General features: G+C 36.0%; 1 protein-coding gene across 2 annotated transcripts; it reads left to right on the top strand.

Moving 5' to 3' along the window:
* The first annotated feature begins 2,456 nt into the window (after positions 1-2,456).
* On the top strand, positions 2,457-20,458 carry slc2a3a (solute carrier family 2 member 3a). Of its 2 annotated transcripts, XM_051664674.1 has the most exons (11): positions 2,457-2,746; positions 5,784-5,913; positions 8,720-8,818; positions 9,444-9,604; positions 10,901-11,141; positions 11,973-12,135; positions 15,204-15,391; positions 16,570-16,674; positions 16,800-16,898; positions 17,034-17,237; positions 18,333-20,458. In XM_051664674.1, exons 2-11 carry the CDS (start codon positions 5,899-5,901, stop codon positions 18,705-18,707), a joined length of 1,650 nt encoding a protein of 549 aa, XP_051520634.1. In that variant the 5' UTR covers positions 2,457-2,746; positions 5,784-5,898; the 3' UTR covers positions 18,708-20,458. The 2 variants fall into 2 exon arrangements, with proteins under 2 accessions (XP_051520634.1, XP_051520635.1); XM_051664675.1 differs by lacking the exons at positions 2,457-2,746; positions 5,784-5,913; positions 8,720-8,818 and having other exon boundaries at positions 9,495-9,604; positions 10,518-11,141.
* The last annotated feature ends 90 nt before the right edge of the window (positions 20,459-20,548 follow it).

Genomic DNA, 20,548 nt, shown 5'->3' with positions numbered 1-20,548 from the left:
TGTTTTGTTACTTTGGGCTGTTTGAGCAACCATCCAGCCAATCACAGGTGAGTTTCATGAGCCAAAACAACTCTTACAAGACAGTCTTGTCTTGACTTTTCTACAAAGTTGCTTTCAACATTGCTCATTTATCCATGTTTTTTATCGGCACTGATGTTGATCTAAATTAATAATCTAGAGATGAGGAACACAAAAGCGAGAGTTATTTATCGGCATATCGTTCTTGATTGGCAGCATTATGTGAAATGCACTGCAGAAAAAAAGCACACATTGTAAGTGGAGTTTATATCAGTGCCTGAGTCTTCATTAAGTTATGCTTTTTATATTATGTTTATGAGGTAATAGTTTGATTGGTTATTTTTGCCAATTTAAGCAGATTAGTAGATCGGTGTAAAATATGTAAAGCTATTTTTAATATCAGCTCCTGTTTTTTAACTCTATGTTGGTGTGCAGTCTACAAAATGTAGGAAAAAATAAATCTGCTGTGTTCTTACATGTGTATTTTACTGAAGTCAATAGATACAGTATGTAGACACGCTTTTTTTTTACATTAAAACGTACTGACGTTATTGAAACTCATAATAATATAAGACTATTGTTGTCTTTTGATAAAAGTCATGCTCAGCAGCTCACAAACTGTAGGGAAATGATAGATTTGCTTTGTTCTTATAATGCATAAAACCTCCACTAAAGTCTCTTTGTAGGTCTGTAGACATACATAGCTACGCTATGTAACTTTTTTTTTGTTAAAAAAATAACTAAATGTTATTAATGAGAGAGTGCAACAAAAATCCATCTTCCAAACCATGTCTTAATTTTACCCAAATACACTTTGATAAACCTATAATAATGATTTATATTTTAGAGCTGTCGGGACGGATTTTGCGGGAAATTGCATACATACGTCATTCATCCATGCGTGTTGATGTCATATCCGTACACAGAGAAAATAAGCTCCGGCTTCTGTAGTGCGTGTATGGTGTGGGAGTAGCTGAAGCTGAAAGTTTGTTGTCACAACGAAAGAGAAAATTTGACCATGGATCATTCAAAATTGCAAATCACTGGATATAAAAACAAAGAAACCCCAAACAGAGCAGAGTCTACAAGCAAAAAGGGAAAGCGTCAGAGCCGTGTGAAACCTGAATCAACATCAGCTTGGCTTTTCAGAGGTGGTGACAACTGAAAGGATTTAAAAGCGACCCAGAGATGTCTTTTTTCTTACTCAACAGGTAAGATATTTCATTGAAATGGTTTATGTATAAATGTGTAATCACACACACGTCTGTGTGTGTGTGTGTGTGTGTAGTGAAATACAATAATTATACTGTATTCAGTGCAGAACGTTTCACTTGATAGCACACGTGTGTATTTTTCTTTATAACGGCAATAATTTATGTAAATAAATCCTTTAGTCCTAGGCTTGCCAAGGACATGTGAGTCTTGAAATGATGTTGACTACTGGTTGGTAACAATGACAATCTATAAATTAGTTACTACTGTGGTCTATTTGGTCAGAATATCCTGCAGTTATAAAAACTTTACAACGTTTGATCTTATCAGACTAGCAATCATTATGTCTAATGTTAACGGACGTTGCCTAACTTTTGTAACGTTATTTATTTCAAAACATCAATGTTTCCAATAAGTCAAAACAACAGCATAAGATATGGCACTTATCTGCTCAGATGACATGTTTTTGGATATCCATCTTTTCCTTACTTTCGTTATTTATTTGTCCATTCGCTCTGATAAGATGTCCTGTTTTCATGTGTACACCGGTGCCTCGAACCACATTGATCTACACAGAGGAGCAGAGCCGAATCACAACCAAAACGTTGTTCTTCTGAAAGACGCATGCAGTTTTATTTTTTAACCGCTAGTGTAGCTTTGTAGTTACATAGTGTAGCTTTTAAGGATTAAATTTATTTTTTATGGTTGATTCAGTGACTAACTCATTTCACACAAGACATCATTAAATGGGTCTGAACGAATTTTGGTGAATGTAGTCAAAAAACACAAGCCACTTGGATAAATTGTAATCCCACAATGCACTTGATTAAGCAGTTTATTCGGGACCAGCTTGTGCTCAGTCTTTTGTGGAACAGAAGCCAGTGCTCCACAAGATGCCCTTTATTTTTGCAGCTAATTTTGCGCTTAATTTGCAATACTTGAATCTTTAAAATACTACAAGTATAATACCTATATATTAATATAATAATATTATTATATTAATTAATAGCAATAACTTTTTCACCCCACTCTACAAATGACAGACAGGCAAGTCGTGTCTCTGGAGTTTGTGGTACTTGGCCGACCGGCTCTGCTTCCATTTGTTTGCATCCATCAGCTGAAGCTCTATCAAGGTTACCCGCGCAGAGCATCATGGGTGGTGGGTATCCGATGCGCTGGTTGGTCCCTCCCCAAGAGCACTATTTGCATCCTAACCAAGCCGAAAAGGGTATTCCCGCATCACGAGGCGCTTATGACGGAACAACTGTCACAAGAAGTGATGCGGAATAGGCTAAGCATCGTTGATAAATTAAGAGGAGGGGGTGTGGACTCTGGTTTTACGTGCTCAACCGATGGTATTTCGCCAAAGAGGAACGTGCGGCTTGTCGTGTATGCGCTCCGTGTGACAAATTAATGAATACTTCACTGAAAGAGCGCAGTTTCACTAGAATTCAGTGGCAGAGGGTCAGCGGGATACGTGCACGCGAACGGGTGGTTAGGACGCAGGAAATGTAAGGTACTGTAATTGCTGCCTATTGGCAAACCGCCTACTCGTATAGTAACAAAAGCAATGAATAATATCTTTCTATATTATCTGCTATTTATATAGTGTATTGTTGTCAAAGTAGCCGTATTGATGTTGCTTTAGAATATCCGTGTATCATTCGTTCATTTCATATTCAATTAGAAATTCTAAATTACAAAACCAATATTAAAATAACAAATAATAACTTGTTATTCGTCATTTCGATTTAATGCTCAAGTTAAAAATAGAAAATTGGAAAAATAGCCACGGGACACTGTGTGTTTTACTTATTTGATTTCACTATATATATATATATATATATATATATATATATATATATATATATATATATATATATATATATATATATATATATGGCTTGGATATTTGATTCGCACATATGGGTGGACCTGAAACGCCCCTTTCGTCTGATTGGTCAATCTGCACCGTCGTCTTCCTCAATGTTGTGAGACAGAATAAAAGTTTTCTTCTGTTTAATCGTCTCAGTTAATATTAAATTCTTTACTATTTATTCTCCAAAACTCGCCACTTTCATTGCAGCTGAGCTATCTCTCTCATAAAATATCCATATTTATCAGACAGCCCTACACATAAACCTGCTGTCTTTGCTCCGGTTTGAAAAGGCATGGTTTTAAATAAGATGACGGAAATAACCATACATTCATAAGACTATTGAAGCATATGCCTACACTGTAAAGACAGGCTTAAACTGTGGGGTACAGTTAGTTTTAGGTTCAATATTCGTTAGATATTCGCTAAGGGACCGTCTGAAAACTCCACCCACAACTAAAACGTCACTGGCGTCAGAGCAGTCATTTATTTGACTATTGACTTGCATGTTCTATCTAAAAAAAAAAAAAAAAATTCACAGGTTGTAGTAGATGGCTAGAGTGATGGCTGTGCATATGAATGTACAGTATTTACTGATATTATGAAAATAAAATAAAATAATGAAAACATTTTCACAATCCCAATGTTGTAGTAAGTTTTCAATAGATAGGCTGACTTATTACAGGCGAGATTTTTACAGTTAGTCAGTCTATCCACTGGGAAGTTACTATAACCTTTGGAATGTGAAAATAACATTTTTAGGAATTTTTATGATGTTTATCTTAGAATAATCTAATACTGTACTCATATTATTGGATTTACTGTAATAATCTCACCTGTCGTAAATCAGTCTATCTACTGGGAATTTACTACAACCTTTGGAATGTGAAATAACATTTTGGTGAATTTTTAATTGAATACCGCCTGTTTAATAGTGAGTGGAATTTTCAGACGGTCCCTTAAGTGAGCTGATGCAATTTATTGCTAAGCGCACTTAATTCCATTTCATTCCATTTTCAGTCATAATTCTGCAGCCACACCAACTGACAGTTCTGAGTGCAGTGTTTTATGTCTGTATATTATAGATATATACCATTTATATTTATATACTATAACATCAAGCCAAGTGTGGGAAATCTTTGCAAACTTGCCGCCGGCAGAGAGTGCGGTATGAGAAACTGAATATCCCAAAAATATCGAACCTAAAACAAACTTTACCCCGCTCTGGGAGCTTAGGTGTGAGGGACTTGCTCATCATGGAAATTATGCTAAAGGAAGTTCATGAATGCTCATCTCTCAAAAGCTCGACCAATGAATTTAAAATCAGCATTTACCTATAAAGGTCTTTTTACCAATTTACCATAGGCCTTGTGCCTGGGTGGTTTACGAGGAAATTTTTTTAGGTTACAAACTGGTAATTACAAAGGTATTATGCTATAACTGTGGTTTATTAGGACATTTCTAGTGTCCCCATAATTCAAATCGCTTAAAAAACACACTAAACTTTGTTTTATTGAAAATGTAAAAATGCAGAACTTTTTTTGTGAGGGTTAGGTTTAGGGGTAAGGGTAGAGGATAGAATCTATAGTTCGTACAGTATAAAAATCATTATGTCTATGGAGAGTCCTCATAAGGATAGCCGCACCAACATGTGTGTGTGTATGTGTGTGTGTGTGTGTGTGTGTGTGTGTGTGTGTGTGTGCTCTTATCAATTGCTTCACATTGCAGTGATTGTCCTAATACTGAATTGCCTGAAGACGAAAACCTGTCTGCATTCAGTGAACATTTTACGGTTATGTGTAGGCACTGTGTCTGACTATGTGATGAGAGAGATAGCTCAGCTGCAATAAAAGTGGTGAGTTTTGGAGAATAGATGGTAAAGAATTTAATATTAACTGAGATGAATTCATCTGAACAATTAAACAGCATGGAATCTTTATTCTGTCTCACAGCATTGAGGAAGATGACAGTGCAGGTTGACCAATCAGAAGAAAGGGGCATTTCAGGTCCACCCATATGTGCGAATCAAATATTCAAGCATATATTAGTGAAATTAAATAATCAAAACGCACAGTGTCCTGTGGCTATTTTTCCAATTTCATATTTTTTACTTGAGCATTAAATCGAAATGAGATTTAACAAATAATTAAACAACAAGTCGTTTTTGTTTTTCTGATATTGAATTCCTAATTGAATATGATATGAACGAATGATTCAGTAGCCACATCTTTCATCTTATTCGCTAACGTTGGTTGGTTGTTTGAAATCAACAGCTTATTATGGGAAAAATTAGCATAGCACTTTAGTAAATTAATAATTGTAGTAAATTATTAAATGGGCTAATACTATGTACAGAGTATTAATACATTATTAACGCTGAGTGTTTGGTGTTGTTATGGGTGCTATGCAACTCTGTGGCTGGCTGTAATAATCGTTTTGATAAAAAAACAATTTAAAAAAAAAAACATTTTTAAACAATTATTTTCCACTTATTAATCATAAAAGTAGGCCTGTATGACTAATGCAGAGATTTTTTTATATGATTAACCCACTTGTCAACAACTGCAGTCAGCAAAAGCCTATGTCTGTTGTACTTCGACTGATGTAATTAGATATAGGCTAATTGTTTTTGCTTGGTTTAAGGATGTTAATTTCCAAATCTTTTACGATTTTGCAGCTTTTAAACACAAAATACTCTCAAGCAGCATCGCATCTTGAGAATACGGAGATTGTGTGCGAAGTCTCACGTTCACCCGGTATCCATTAATCTTGGACGTTTCCACTCTGGCACGATGGAGGGGGAGAAGGTTAGACCTTTTAAAACTGTTTTCTTCCATTTATACTGGCTACTTTTGTGCTTTAAGTACAATGATTTGTCCCTACAAGACTAAAAGTGTATATAGAGATGTTACATTTTACTTGCATAAAGGGTATGTGTGGCTGTATGAGCTCACAGATTTACACTAAGGCTTTGCAAAGTGCATAATATGGGGATTCAAATAGGTCTATATGTTGCATTTTGCATGGAAGCATTTTATTCCCGCTTGCAATGACGAGAATGAAACAGGCCTATCATAGATGCCTTGTGCCTGGCACGAATTTGAAATATTTTGGTTATGCAAATGGTTATTCATATGCGTATGCTGGTCAATGCTTCAGCACCGAATGTATGCCGAAAGTTAATCAATATGATCAATCTATTGTGGAGAGGCAGGGATGCTGAGGATAGGGAATTAAGATGTATGTGGATGTAAATGTGTGGGAGAAACAGGGAGAGGGAGGCTGAGTTGTTTTTATTGGATGTCTATTTATATCTTCTTAATGTTTACAATATCAGCAGATTCAATTATGCTGTTATAAGATGTTGTGAGCAGATTGGATGTTTGTTTGTTTGTTTTTTGTTTTCTTACATAGCTGTGTGAAGGTTTAAAGCTTTTTGTGTCCAATCCATTTTAATCTATCTCCAAATTGACCATTTGACTCAGCATGCATTTGTCAGGTGACGTTTGTTTTGAAACATCCTGGTCTTATTTCACAGAGTCATTGTGACTTGAGAGTATTTGTGTGTGTATGTGAGTGAGAGAGAAAGAGAGCGAGCAATAAATATAATAGGATGAGATGAAAAGGAAATTATGGTATTGATCCACATTTGCTATCCTCATTTCATCTGGACAGAGTTTCCTCTGGATGGTTTGCTTAGATAAGGCCAAATATTATGGCAAAAATAAGCTCTCAAACGGTGGTTCTCAAATGGTTTTGTTTCAGGACCCAGATTTGAAAAACTCAACACAGTACCAACATTGTTTATCAATCAGAAATATCCTTAAAATGAAAACAATATGTATTAATATTACAATGACTTGAATAGGCTCAGCAGTGTTCAAACATGATTAACATGTCATAGGCTGAATTGGATAACTGACTATTTTTGAATCTAAATGTTTCTTACAGGAAATTTTCATGGTTTCATTATGGTTAGCACAACCGTTTCTTACTATATAGAGTTTATTCTTATAGAATAAACATTACTATAACTACATTTTTCCAAACAGACTTTTACGCGCCAAATTCTATGCTTCGTCACAGTTTTCTGGTGAAATTAACACTAGAGGCGCTACAACAACTTCAACGCTACAACTACAACTTTACAATATTTCGACAGTACACACAAATCACAAGTACAATGGCTGATGATGGCTATATAAACACTTATTTTTTGCTTTGTTACTCACACAACGATGTTATGACATCAAAAAACTTTTACGCTAATGTATCATTTGAAAAACGACACATTTTAATGCTTGAATTACAGACCTGCCTACATTTACAAACTTATTCCAACATGATTAGCTTTCTTGATATTGTTGGACTCTGAACGCGGAAGACTGAGCCGCAAGCTGACACGTGAGACCAAAGTGGCACAAAATGAAATGCTTTCTTTAAAAAATTTGCTTTTCAGATCACATTTACTTTGAGGACACTATCGGTTAGGTTTAGGTAGAAGTTATAGGTTAGGGAAGTACGTTTCTCTCATTAAAACGTAATTAATATTCACCTTAAAAACCGGTCTGATTATAACATTTCACTGGCTTTTGGCACCTCCTGCTGGACATTTCACTGGGAAACTGTGGCAAAATGTGTAATAAAGCACACAATTTTCATGAGGTCAGGTTTGATTTAGATTGGATGCTCAGCCTTTGACGTCAGGAGCAAAATATATCTTCCTACCTCTCTTTTAAAAGTTTTGCTATCCTAACAATGCATGATTATATGGTTGGTTGCAAAGACGTTGCATTGAAACCTGCAATTTTGCACATATACCATTTTCTGTACTATTCTTTGTAAAGGGGCTATCCATTGCAATCACCTCTGGATACATAGGTGTATGCTTACTATTTACACTCTTTATGGTAAACAGCTTATGCTCACCTTGGAACATTTCAATATCAGTGGGCTTAGGTCACCCGGATCGAATCCGCAGGCCAGCTCAGCAACATCCCCCTAGAATCCACCCTGTCAGCACTGCTGTGTCCTATGCAAAATGACTGGCTGTTTTCGTTAACCTATCTGTAGAAACAGTGTTGTCTTACAGTTGAAGGCAGGGCATTTCAGGACACTGATGTTTTGAGGTGATTAAGATGTGCACTTTAATAGTATAGTGTTTGCTACTGCCATGTTTACATCACAGGATTTACTGCATCAATAAAAAGTGAGCGTAGTGTCATACTGGAATCTTTGTAATTACTTTCCTTAGGGAAATCGGTCAATAAAGCGTTAATAAAAGAATGCAGGGAAGGGGCAAATAAACCATGACTTTAAAGAAACATGCAATCCAGGCAAATGCAAGATTAAAAGGATGTGTCTTTATACATGTTTCATAAACACATCAGTGTCTAAATTCCTCAGACTTTGAACTTTTTATAATACATATTTTTGCTTTGGTTTTTGAAATAATAACCAGACCAGTATTACAAAATCTATTTATCCATTGATGCTAGATCTATTGTGAATTTCACTGACGCTGTACATTTTTTTTTTTTTTTTTTTACGCTCAATGAACTAAAATCATATACTACTACCCAACTTTTTGTCCTTTTCCTTTTGTTTTTACAGAAACAGGTAACATGCTACCTGCTTTTTTCTTTATCAACGGCTGTAATCGGTTCTCTACAGTTTGGCTACAACACAGGAGTCATCAATGCACCTGAACAGGTGAGTGGGTGCATGTATGTGTGTAGTGTGAACCAAATAAAAACACAGCATGTCATCCATTTATGTCAAATGCTTCAGATGAATGAATTAAGTTAAATGCATTCTTAATCTGAACAATTATAGCTGCTACCAATAAAATCAAATCAACAAAAAATTTTAATGTAGCATTAATCTTGTGCATTGTAAACTATGCACAAGATTAATACATCTTAACACAAACGCTCTGCTAGAATATATTTAAATGATTTGACCAGTCCACATGTTGGATTATACATCTCTCTACTGTCCCAGTAGATTTTGATAAAATCACTGTTTCAAGTTTTTAAGTTGTTTCGTTTTTTTTTTTTTTTTCATATTCAGTGTTTTCAGAGGTTACATTAGTTTGTTGTTTTTTGTTTTGTTTTTTTGTTTTTTATAAAAAAAAATTTTTTGTACCCCACAATTGAAATATCTGGGGCACTTTTGTCACTTTCGGTGGCAGTTTTGTCACCGTTAGCAAAACGGTGCCTCTGTTAGCTTTGGAAATGCAATTTCGGTGGTAGGCTACTATTGTAATTACATCCATTGGCATAATTAAAAAAGTACAATAAAAATAATTTAAAAAAAATTTTTTTTAACCTCTCAGAAACTGCGGGCCTTCTTCAACAACACGTGGATGGAGCGTTACGGGGAGCCAATCAAACCAGGCGTGTGCACCGTTGTGTGGAGTTTTGCGGTGGCTATCTTTAGTGTGGGAGGAATGATGGGCTCGTTCAGTGTCGGTGTCATAGCCAACAAATTCGGAAGGTGAGTGGAAATTAGTGTGTAATGTCGGATATGAAAAATCATAACAAACTTAGCAAGTATGTGACATATTTTCTCGTCTAGGACTTTTTCTCTGAGGCTTCTATGTTTTTTTTATCAAAAGAGAGAAATCCAAATCTTGTGACTATTTCCATGTCATTGCTCAAATACTGTAGGTTACTGGCATTAATAAAGACACATTGAGGTCAGAGCTGTATGTACAGGGGTTTAATTGGGCCGGAATGGCATTTCTATATGTCTATATGGATAGTTGATGCACAACATGTCAATGAACATTTTTAAGCAACATCAGGATTCAAGGTTACGATGTTATGAATCAAATGAAAGTGTACATGTTCTGTGATTGGTTACCATTTAAATGTTTTAATAAGTTCAACCTTTTGCCTTCACTGGTTTATTTTAAATTGTTCTACCGAGTGACTAATGACTACTGAGATTTTTATGAGCTGTATGCATTGTAATTATAAAATAATTAGTAAAATGCAGTTATTTAAAATAGTTTTACATTTATTATAGCATGTCGCACAGTAGGGCGTCAATTTACCAAAAGGTTTTCTTGTCCGCTACCTACAGTATATGTATCATTGCAAAAATGGCAAATAAATATGTTTTGAGAAGTTTCACAATCTGTACGCATTGTACATTTGTCTTATGCCTGATAATACATCTTTGTTATGTCAGAGTAATTCACAATGATGCTTTAACTGGACTGTATACTGTATGCTTCATAAATAATAAAAGCAGTTGATTATGAGGGCACTCAGAGTAGAAGAGTTGACCCTGTCTTCCTATCTGCTTGAGTGCTCTGTCCACGCTGTCATAACAACCACATTCAAAGCAAGCATTCATCATGTATACTCACTGGTCATTGTTCTCTGCCTTTTCCTTTCTATAGGCTTTCTCTGATTTCATCTCCTGAACAGTTTCAGAAGAGATCTCAGTAATGTCTCAAACTGTGCTAAGATACCAAAGTCTGCAATCAAAAGTCAGAGATTTCAAAATGAACTCAAATATTCCTCATCACTTTCTCCCGAGACCAAATTTTCGGAGCTATACCTACAATAATTCGATAGCTCTTCATTGTTACTGTACCGTATGTAAACAATTGTCTCTTTTGTATCTATAATTATTTCACCTAAATAATATTAAGATATACATCTGAGACAAAGTTAATGCTTCAATGAAACATAACTGAGAGCTCAATTCAGTCTCCTGAGCTGTTAAAGAGCGACCACTGAGCAATAAAATGTTCCTCTTGGTCACTCTCTCTGCTTCCAGGCGTAAGTCCATGATGCTCGTGAATGTCTTGGCTCTGATTGGTGGAGGTTTGATGGGGCTGTGCACTCTCTGCTCCTCTTTTGAGATGGTCATTGCCGGCCGGCTGGTTATTGGGTTGTTCTGTGGTCTCTTCACTGGTCTCACTCCAATGTATGTTGGGGAACTGTCGCCTACTCCACTCCGTGGAGCCTTTGGGACCCTCCATCAACTTGGTGTTGTGCTGGGCATTTTAATCGCTCAGGTAAAGCATTTATGTCATAGCAATTATGTCAGGCTGTTTTTAAAGAAAACATGAAATCATAATTTACACAATTTAATTGCTTAATAAATGTCAGTGGGCCCATTTTGCACAATAAATTAGTCTACAATTTTGCAGACACAACCAAGCCCACATGAGCAGGAAAAGATATTATAAGCCAATATTATTACATAGTTCTCTTGAATACTTCAATCTGATTAATTAGTCACTGTTATATTTGTATAATGACAACTAAACTGTACAATGTATTGATTTACTACATAGCTGTTGTAGTTTTGCCTTTCATGTCACTATGCAGCCACTTTCTTTTCATATAGTAAATCATTTCAATTTAAACCAATAATGTATGTCCATTTGATTGATTTATTTGGTGTGTAATAAGAGGTATAATGTACAGTTGGAGATAGTGTTTTGCAAAATAACCCCCTTTAGGGTAATACAAGACCCTTTCACTGTGTGCCGGGGTCTTTTTTGCATTAATGTCCCGCCCTACATTATATCCCTCTGATATAATGCTGTAAATATTTGTTTTACTCTGAAATGTCAAATTACAGAAGTTAAATGCATTGCAAATCGCATTTTATGTTGTCTTTAAAAGATTGGAAGAATTACTTATTATATATTTGTACCTCAACAAACATATAGAACCTTTGGGAAATATCTCCTTTAATTAGTTTTGAAATCGAACATCTAATTGAATCTGAAAATCTGTTTTTAGTCTGCTAGACAAATTTTTGCCATCCTAACCTAATCTGTTTTCATTTGATACATAGTAATGTTCAAAATTCTTGGTGTGTGTCCTTTTCCATGTAGATCTTTGGTTTGGAGTTTTTGCTGGGTTCAGATAAGCTCTGGCCTTTGCTTCTGGCTCTCACCATCCTGCCTGCCATCCTGCAGTTTTTACTGCTGCCCTTTTGCCCAGAGAGCCCTCGATACTTGCTCATCAACCTCAATCAGGAAGAGGAGGCCCGCAAAGGTAAAAAAAAAAAAAAAAACTGAGCAGAGATTAGCATTATGACTGGTGTTTCTGTAGCTCAGCTGGTAGGACATGCTGCTAGACATCGCCAGGGTCATGGGTTTGATTTGCAGGGAACACACTGGCTGAAAAAACTTATACCTTGAGTATATATTTATGCATTTGGCAGATGCTTTTATCCAAAGTGAGTTGCAGTGCACTTATTACAGGGAAAATCCCCCTGGAGCAACCTGGAGTTAAGTGCCTTGCTTAAGGACACAATGGTGGTGGCTGTGGGATCAAACCCACGGCAACGGCAACCTTCTGCTTGCAAATACTGTGCTTTAGCTCACTATGCCACCACCACTCCAGTATATATAAAAACTGCTAGGTGGAAGTGATCAGGAGAGCCTAAACTAATTTTTATTTGGTTAACGTTTATCTCTGTGACAGCATTATTGTGACCAATCTACTAAACCTTATGCTTCCACTTAACTTTTATTGTGGCTTTGAGAGCACTGATGAAAGAATGAGCCAAAACATTTGCTTAAATAGGTTTCTTGTCCAGAGAATTACTGAAGCCCTTTATTAAATAACAATTGCATTTTATCATTGACTGGAGCAGCAATGAAAAAAAAACCCTTTGCAGTCATTTACTACCTGATTAAGTTTAAGTTTTAAAGCCATGAAAAGGTTGCAATAACATTTTGACCCGTGTCCTTTAATATGACCTTTTTTTTAACATTACAAATTAGAGGAAGACCGATATATCAGTTTTACTCTTTAATCGGTGCCAAAGGTTGCTTTTTGGAACTGGCGGTTATCGACAAAATTCTATTGCGGTACTTTTTTCAATTCCTTTGTGTTCCTCTGTGGCCGGTGCTAGAGGATTCTACAGTTAGAATGGCTTTGATCTACAGTATAACAGCAGTCTTTTAGAGATGAAATTAAAACAAACACTGACACCTCGTAGGGATTTACTATATCTAAATCTGTTATCATTGTCAGTATTCATTCATATGTTTATCCTCACTTCAATGCGAGGGCATGCAAGTAAAAATGAGATTATATAGAAACATGCCTCTTGTGAATAATAATAAACATTAGTCCTAATTAAACTTCATCTGGTATTCAAAACCCTTCATGTGGTGAATATGAAGGCTATAAAAAGCTTAATTTGGTAAATAGCCTACATAATAAACTGCATCTGGGATTTTATTCATTTTGGACTCTTGGATCTGTGCCTGTCATAGTAAGGAAAGACTAAGGCATTTTTTTTACATTCTATAAATCGTGGGGCCTGGGTGGCTCAGTGAGTAAAGACGCTGACTACCACCCCTGGAGTCGCAAGTTTGAATCCAGGGTGTGCTGAGCGACTCCAGCCAGGTCTCCTAAGCAACCAAATTGGCCTGGTTGCTAGGGAGGGTAGAGTCACATGGGGTAACCTCCTCATGGTCGCTATAAAGTGGTTCTTGCTCTCAGTGGGGCGTGTGGTGAGTTGTGCGTGAATGCCATGGAGAATAGCATGAAGCCTCCACATGTGTTATGTCTCTGTGGTAACGTGCTCAACAAGCCACATGATAAGGATTGACAGTCTCAGACGTGGAGGCAACTGAGATTCATCCTCCACCACCCAGAGTCACTATGCCACCACAAGGACTTAGAGCGTACCGGGAATTGGGCATTCCAAATTGGGGAGAAAAAAATAATAATTCTATAAATGAATTTGAAAAAATATCGGCAGATGAATTGGTTATTGGCCTTTTTCACCACCTTAGTTATCAGTATTGGCAAAATCCACTATCGGTCTATTACAAATAAATAAATTTGATAAACATTGTTATATTTAATTTAATAATAACTTTTAAGAAGTATGCTTTTATAAAAAAGAAACAGACAAAATATGAAATGTTTCTATATGTTTTTAATAACTTATTCAGTGTTCTGAATTTAACATTCATGAAAATCTAAACAGCTGACATTACCAGTACTCTTTTCATATACTGTGTATATACACTTTTACACTCAAATGAAGATTTTTTTGTAGAATATTTCAGCTCTTTTGGTCCATACAATGTAAGTGAATGGTTGCCAAAATTTTGAAGCTCCAAAAATCACATAAGTCAGCATAAAAATAATTTATACAACTCCAGTGGTTAAATCAATGTCTTCAGAGGCGATATGATAGGTTTGTGTGAGAAACAATCAATATTTGTAAAGTACATTTTTACTATAAATTCGTCTCCCTGCTCAGTCAGTCTCCAATTTAACTTTCACTTTCACATTCTTGTGAAAAGTGTTTTTGGTGATTCACATTCTTTATGCATATCGCCCCTTACTGGGCAGGGAGAAGAATTTGTAGCAAAAAAGGACTTAAATATTGATTGTATGGATTACTTTTATGCTGCCTTTATGTGCTTTTTGGAGCATACACATTTTGACACCCATTCACTTGCATTGTATGGACCTACAGAGCGGAGATACTCTTCTAAATATCTTCATTTGTGTTCTGCAGAAGAAAGAAAGTCATGCACATCTGAAATGGCATGAGGGTGAGTAACTGATGAGAGAATTTTCATTTTGTGGTTAACTATCCCTTTCAGGCAAAAAGCTTGACCTTTTAAGAGTCCTTGAACTTGACAAGAGACCAACAGAAGGTTTTGGCATCTAGTCTGAAGTTTTAGTCGATGATGATGTAATGGATACCTTCATATCCCGGAATACATCTAAAACACAAACAAACACATGCATATATGCCCACTCCACAGAGCACTGATTATTCACTATCATTTTTTAATCATTTATTAAATAAACAACAGGTTCGGATTAGTTTTTCTTTTCTCCTCTGAAATGTTTTGTTTTGTTGTGTTTTAAACCATGTTTGTGCACTGACTGTGTAATGCCATTTGTATGCATTGCTCCCTTTATCCTATTTTGTACGGCCAGTATTATCTGGAATTTATGTCAATATATCAGTAATACAGTATGTGCCAGTTTGTTGCCTCTCTTGCAGAGTTCAGGCAACTAAATCTAGCTTTCTACTAGATCTATTTGGCAAATCTCCAAACCTCCATTATTTTGTCCCCCAGCACTGGTGCGTCTCCGTGGCTATGAGGATGTGGGGAAGGACATGCAGGAGATGAAAGAGGAAAGTATTAAGACAGCCATGGAGAAGAAGGTAACCATCCCTGAGCTCTTCCGCACTGCAGCGTATCGCCAGCCTCTCCTCATCGCAGTCATGCTGCACCTCTCCCAGCAGCTCTCTGGCATCAACGCTGTGAGTCAAATAAATTACTTATCATGTACTCACACAACTGTGCACCATGGCACATTACCAGTTTTGCTACTTGGCTGCTGAAATGAAACACTCCCAGTTTAAAGCTAAAAATAAGGTGCTCTATTATCTGTATCTATATAATATGGGGAAGTTCTGAACGTGTTTTTGACACCTTCTATGCGTTTTTTCCATGTAAACATGCACGAGACAGATGTTTTTGACCGTTGCGTCATGTCTCGCTGTTTTTAGGATCTCTCATAGGAGGGGAGTGTTTTTGTAGATGTTTTGTCAGGTTAACAGTGGTGGTCTTCCTTTTTTCAAAGCATTAGCAGGTTCAGAGAGTTCATATTGATGGATTGTCCAATAAGTCAATGTTCAGCCAATGACTCTTCCACACACATGTCATTCACATGCTGAGTACATTCCAGTTTTACAATAGAGTAGTAGCTTGGCCTGTTACATCTGCAATAATCTGAATGACATAATAATCCTGATTACTCTCAGTCTGTCATTGAACAGATATTTCATTTTTAAAATAGCCATTTGTTCAAACAGTGTTGTAGATTAAAGTTATAGTTAACCCAAAAATTATAATTCTCTTATTATTTACTCACCCATATGTCGTCTCAAACTCATATTACGTTCTTTATTCTGTGGAACACAAATGAAGATTTTTTAATGGAGATACTATGTCTGTTTGTCCATACAATGCAAGTGAATGGTGACCAAATTAACAATCTCCAAAAAAGGACATAAAGGCCGCATAAAGGTAATCCACAATTCGTCAAGTGCTAGGAAACATAATAGAGCTTGAAATCATGACTGTGCCAAGAGACTGCAATGGCAAGATGCACAGCGAAACATATAACTTTTATGCTGCCTTTATGTCCTTTTTGGAGCTTGTTAATTTGGTCACCATTCATTTGCACTGTATGGACAAACCGACATCATAACAGACATCAAACTATGATTGTCTTCCTAGGAAAAAAGAAAGTCATGCTAGTTTGAGACAACATTAGGATGAGTAAATGACGAGAGAATTATCATTTTAGGGTGAACTATTCCTTGAAGTATTTCAGTTAAGTATCAGATATCAAGCCTGTATTGTTAATTCACTATATGTCTCTAGTTCACATAATTTACTGTACATATGCCTTGTCTTCCTCTGCTTCTCCAAGGTTTTCTATTACTCAACTGGTATTTTTGAGTCGGCCGGGGTGACTCAGCCCATTTACGCCACCATAGGAGCTGGTGTAGTCAACACTGTCTTTACTGTTGTATCTGTAAGTATTTAATCATTGAACTTTAGGAGAAATGTATGTGTAACTGTTTCGTTTTTGTGTAAATAGTAAATACTTATAAGTATAAGATGTTTATTATAAATTTCCCTTTTTTCCTTTACTACAAGCTCTTTTTGGTGGAGAGGGCGGGACGGAGAACTTTGCACCTGATTGGTCTAGGTGGGATGGCCATCAGTGCCTTGCTCATGACCATTGCCTTGTTATTGGTGGGTTCTGCTGTCTGTTTGTTGGTCTCTTAGATACAAGTATGTTGAAGATGTAAAACAGGCCCTGTCAATATATAATCACCATGATTTATGGGATTGTTAACAAAATATTCTCTTACCCTTTTCTTTGAGTAGAAGGACATTGAGGCTCTTCGCTACCTCAGTATTGCAGCCGTTTTTGCCTTTGTGGCCATGTTCGAGATGGGCCCAGGGCCTATTCCCTGGTTTATAGTGGCTGAACTCTTCTCCCAGGGGCCACGCCCTGCTGCCATGGCTGTTGCAGGATGCTCCAACTGGACCGCCAACTTCCTTGTGGGAATCAGCTTCCCCAAATTAGTGGTACGAGTTTGATTCAGAGTAACTTTAAATCAGTTGCCATTGACCAGTTACAAATATGATTTAAACAAAAAAGGTAAGCAAGAAAAATTAACCTGTAGCAAAATTAAATAAGAAATCAAGATATAAGACAGTTAAAGGTGCTGTAAGATATTTTTTCATGGAAAAGTATACAAATTAAATTCCTACTCCCTTAAAGATATTAATGAAATAAGTGTCCTGAGACATTTCACCTGTGAAAGCTGTAGATTTGTAAACAGCAAACAAAATCATTGAATGATTTGAGTAAACATTGACGCTTTTCACCTGTCAATCATTTTGCTCATTCTTATTTGTAGTGGATCATTGAGGCTATGATTCATAATGTTTGTCAGTTGAGGGCGCTATTGTGCCACTGTTGAATTGTTGACAGCCACAGGAACAAACAATGCTACTCTTTAGTTCGGTTTTGGTCTCAAAATTATCTTTGTAGGGCAGGGGTTTGGAATGAGGGGCGTGGCTAATTCAACAGCTCAGTCACAAAACTTCAGATAGCTAAAATCGCTTACAGCACCTTTAAGGCTAAGTTATATATTGAATTCATTAAGTTTATTTTTCTAATCCCATTGGCAATTTCTAACTAGCATAAATAAGCATAAGTCTAACTAATTATATTTGTATATGCTAAAACAATTTTGCTTCTCAAGTAAATTTGTCTAGTTCAAATATGATTTCAACATAAATGTTAAACAAGCAAAAAATGTATTTTCTAGTTTTAAGCGTAAATCTAACTAAATGTATCAGTTCATGCTTAAAACAAATTTCTCTCACACTAATTTGCTTCTCAAATTTATTTTGCTTTAAAAATGCTTACACTAATATTTTTTTCTGGAAAGCAAGACAAAAATACTGATTAAGAACATGCTATTGTTTTGCAGTGTATCAACTTTCTATGAAACTTTGATATCTGTTAATCTAACCCATTAAAATAAAGTTCTGTAATTATTTTCCTACTATAATCAACATTGATCTAATGACTGGTGGGTTATCAGCATGATTGTGTTGACATATTTGCATTGCATTATATTAACTTATTCTCCTATTGTTTGTGATTTATAGGAGCTGTGTGGGCCATATGTCTTCATTATATTCATGATCTTGCTCATCTTCTTTTTCATCTTTACGTACTTCCATGTTCCTGAGACGAAAGGGCGAACCTTCGATGAGATCGCTCATGGTTTCAGCGGAGCTCCGCCTCCAGCAGCCACCTCCACGGAGGAGTCCAGTAGAGTTGCTCTGCCCGCCTCTCCAGTTAAAGAAAAGGTCCCATTGGTGGAACCTTCCAAATCTTCCTCTGACCAGGGCCCCAGCTCATCCGAGCAGCCTGTGGCAGAGGCTGCAAAGGGGGAGGAGAAACTTAGCTCAGTTACCCAACCATTGGTAGAATCTAGTATAGAGGAGAAATCTAATTCCATTGCCCAAGGATCGGTGTAGCACTATACAGCTTAACTTGATGAAAGCCATGGCATTTACCACTGCAGATAGAAATATAATGCTAGAGATTATTTACTGGCAAGAGATTATTTAATGAAAAACTGATTAAGAAGGGAATGTCAGTGGAGAGCCACAAATCATCCCAAGATATATTTAGAAAGGATATGAGAGCTCGTAGTGTGTGAGCTTTATTTTATTGTGTCATTTGATAATTGATGGTTTGGTGCAATACTGAGTCGTGTTTTAAGGGTTTTTCTTTTTATTGATAATATATTCCTGTTTGTGCATTTTTAGTACTGTTTTAATGTGATATATCAATTAGGACATAGTTTCCTATATCAAAAAGGACAGAAGAAGGGAAGTTTTACATTTGGCCTTCATAATTCACACATCATTCGTAATGACACAACTGTCAAACCTCACTTTCTTTATAGAAAAACCAATGTGTTTTTCCTTTCTGTTCAATTATAGTTGGCTAAATCCCAAGTACCTACAGATTGCACACAGTCTCAAGGTTTTTGCGCTGACAATGTTAATTTTGTACAATATTACATAATGTGTGTGTATTTATTTAGTACATAGATATATACAGTACATTTCCATTAGTTCAGATCACTATTATCATTTATCAAAAGACTTATTCTATTTAGTCTATTTAATTAGAAGATTAATCAGAAATAATATTTATATTTATAGAGTGCTTAAATAGCTAATAAAGCTTACGCCAAGAATAAAATCATTAGTTTACTGCCAAAAAGATTACCGGTAAATAGGTTTAAATAAACACATTTTACAGATAGATAAGTCACTCTTTCATCTAAAATCACTTAAGTCTGCATCACTGCATCAGTTGCTAATGACATCCACGTTTCACATTGCAGAGATAAAGATTTCTAGCAAATGATGTGATCATGGAGGAAATTTGCCTATAACCATTAATCATGCATTATGTGCACAATATAGTCTGTGCTGCACTGATTCACTTTGAGGTTTGAGAGAGTAGTGAGAAATCTCAACAGATTTGAAGAAATGCTTTATTAAGGCTGTAGGTCTGCACTTTTTGGCACTTTCTTTGAATACTTTTCAAAGAGAAGACATACAGTATTTATTTATGTATTTATTTATTTATTTTTTACATATAACAGAGCATCTGTAACAATTATTTTATGATGAGAGTGAAGAGCTTTATGCTGCCATTGCTTGTGTTGCTATTTTTGTCTAGATATTGACTGTGAAAGTATTAAGAACATTTGAAGGCTAGGGGTAATATGAGGAACACTGCTTTGTCTGTTTCAATGTGTTGTGATCATGTACGTATTGCACGGAGAGGAACTCAAAAAAAAAAAAAAAAAAAAAAGACCAAGAAAAACAACATTCCTCTCTCCGTAGTGTGCTGTGGTTGTATTCCAGTGGTCAAGTGCAGCTTCACAATTGAGCCAGCCCTCTTCTAACACTAGCAAACACAACCATCTTATTATCTGTTAATACCTTTCACATACCTTAACTGTGCATAATGTACACAAAACATAGTTTCATGCATACTGTACAGAGTTAGAAGAGCATTACCCTGTAAATACCTAAGTTGAAGTGTTTGTGTTGAATGGTGTTGTTGCAGTTGCAGGTCACAAAGAGAATGTCTGCTACACTGAAGAGTTGATGCATTGACGTATGTATATTTCATGGTGGGTTTTCATGCAAGTGTATTTAAATCTTGAGTGGTACTGTGTACAGTTGTATTATTATTTTGTGAATAAATAGTCTAATTTATTTCATGTCTTGTCAGTTTTCTTATTGTAGTTAACTATAAACATTTGTGGGGGTTTTGATGGCATTTTCTTTAT

This window comes from Myxocyprinus asiaticus, chromosome 30 (genome assembly GCF_019703515.2).
Source record: "Myxocyprinus asiaticus isolate MX2 ecotype Aquarium Trade chromosome 30, UBuf_Myxa_2, whole genome shotgun sequence".
Taxonomy (NCBI): domain Eukaryota; kingdom Metazoa; phylum Chordata; class Actinopteri; order Cypriniformes; family Catostomidae; genus Myxocyprinus; species Myxocyprinus asiaticus.
The sequence above is the reverse complement of the archived record's forward strand: the minus strand, read 5'-3'. Positions and strand labels throughout refer to the sequence as shown.

Excerpts from the sequence above, each read along its gene's own strand:
- slc2a3a (XM_051664674.1), top strand. Across the intron at positions 16,675-16,799 it reads CTGTCTTTACTGTTGTATCT|CTCTTTTTGGTGGAGAGGGC; the intron begins GTAAGTATTTAA and ends CTTTACTACAAG. Across the intron at positions 17,238-18,332 it reads TCAGCTTCCCCAAATTAGTG|GAGCTGTGTGGGCCATATGT; the intron begins GTACGAGTTTGA and ends TGTGATTTATAG.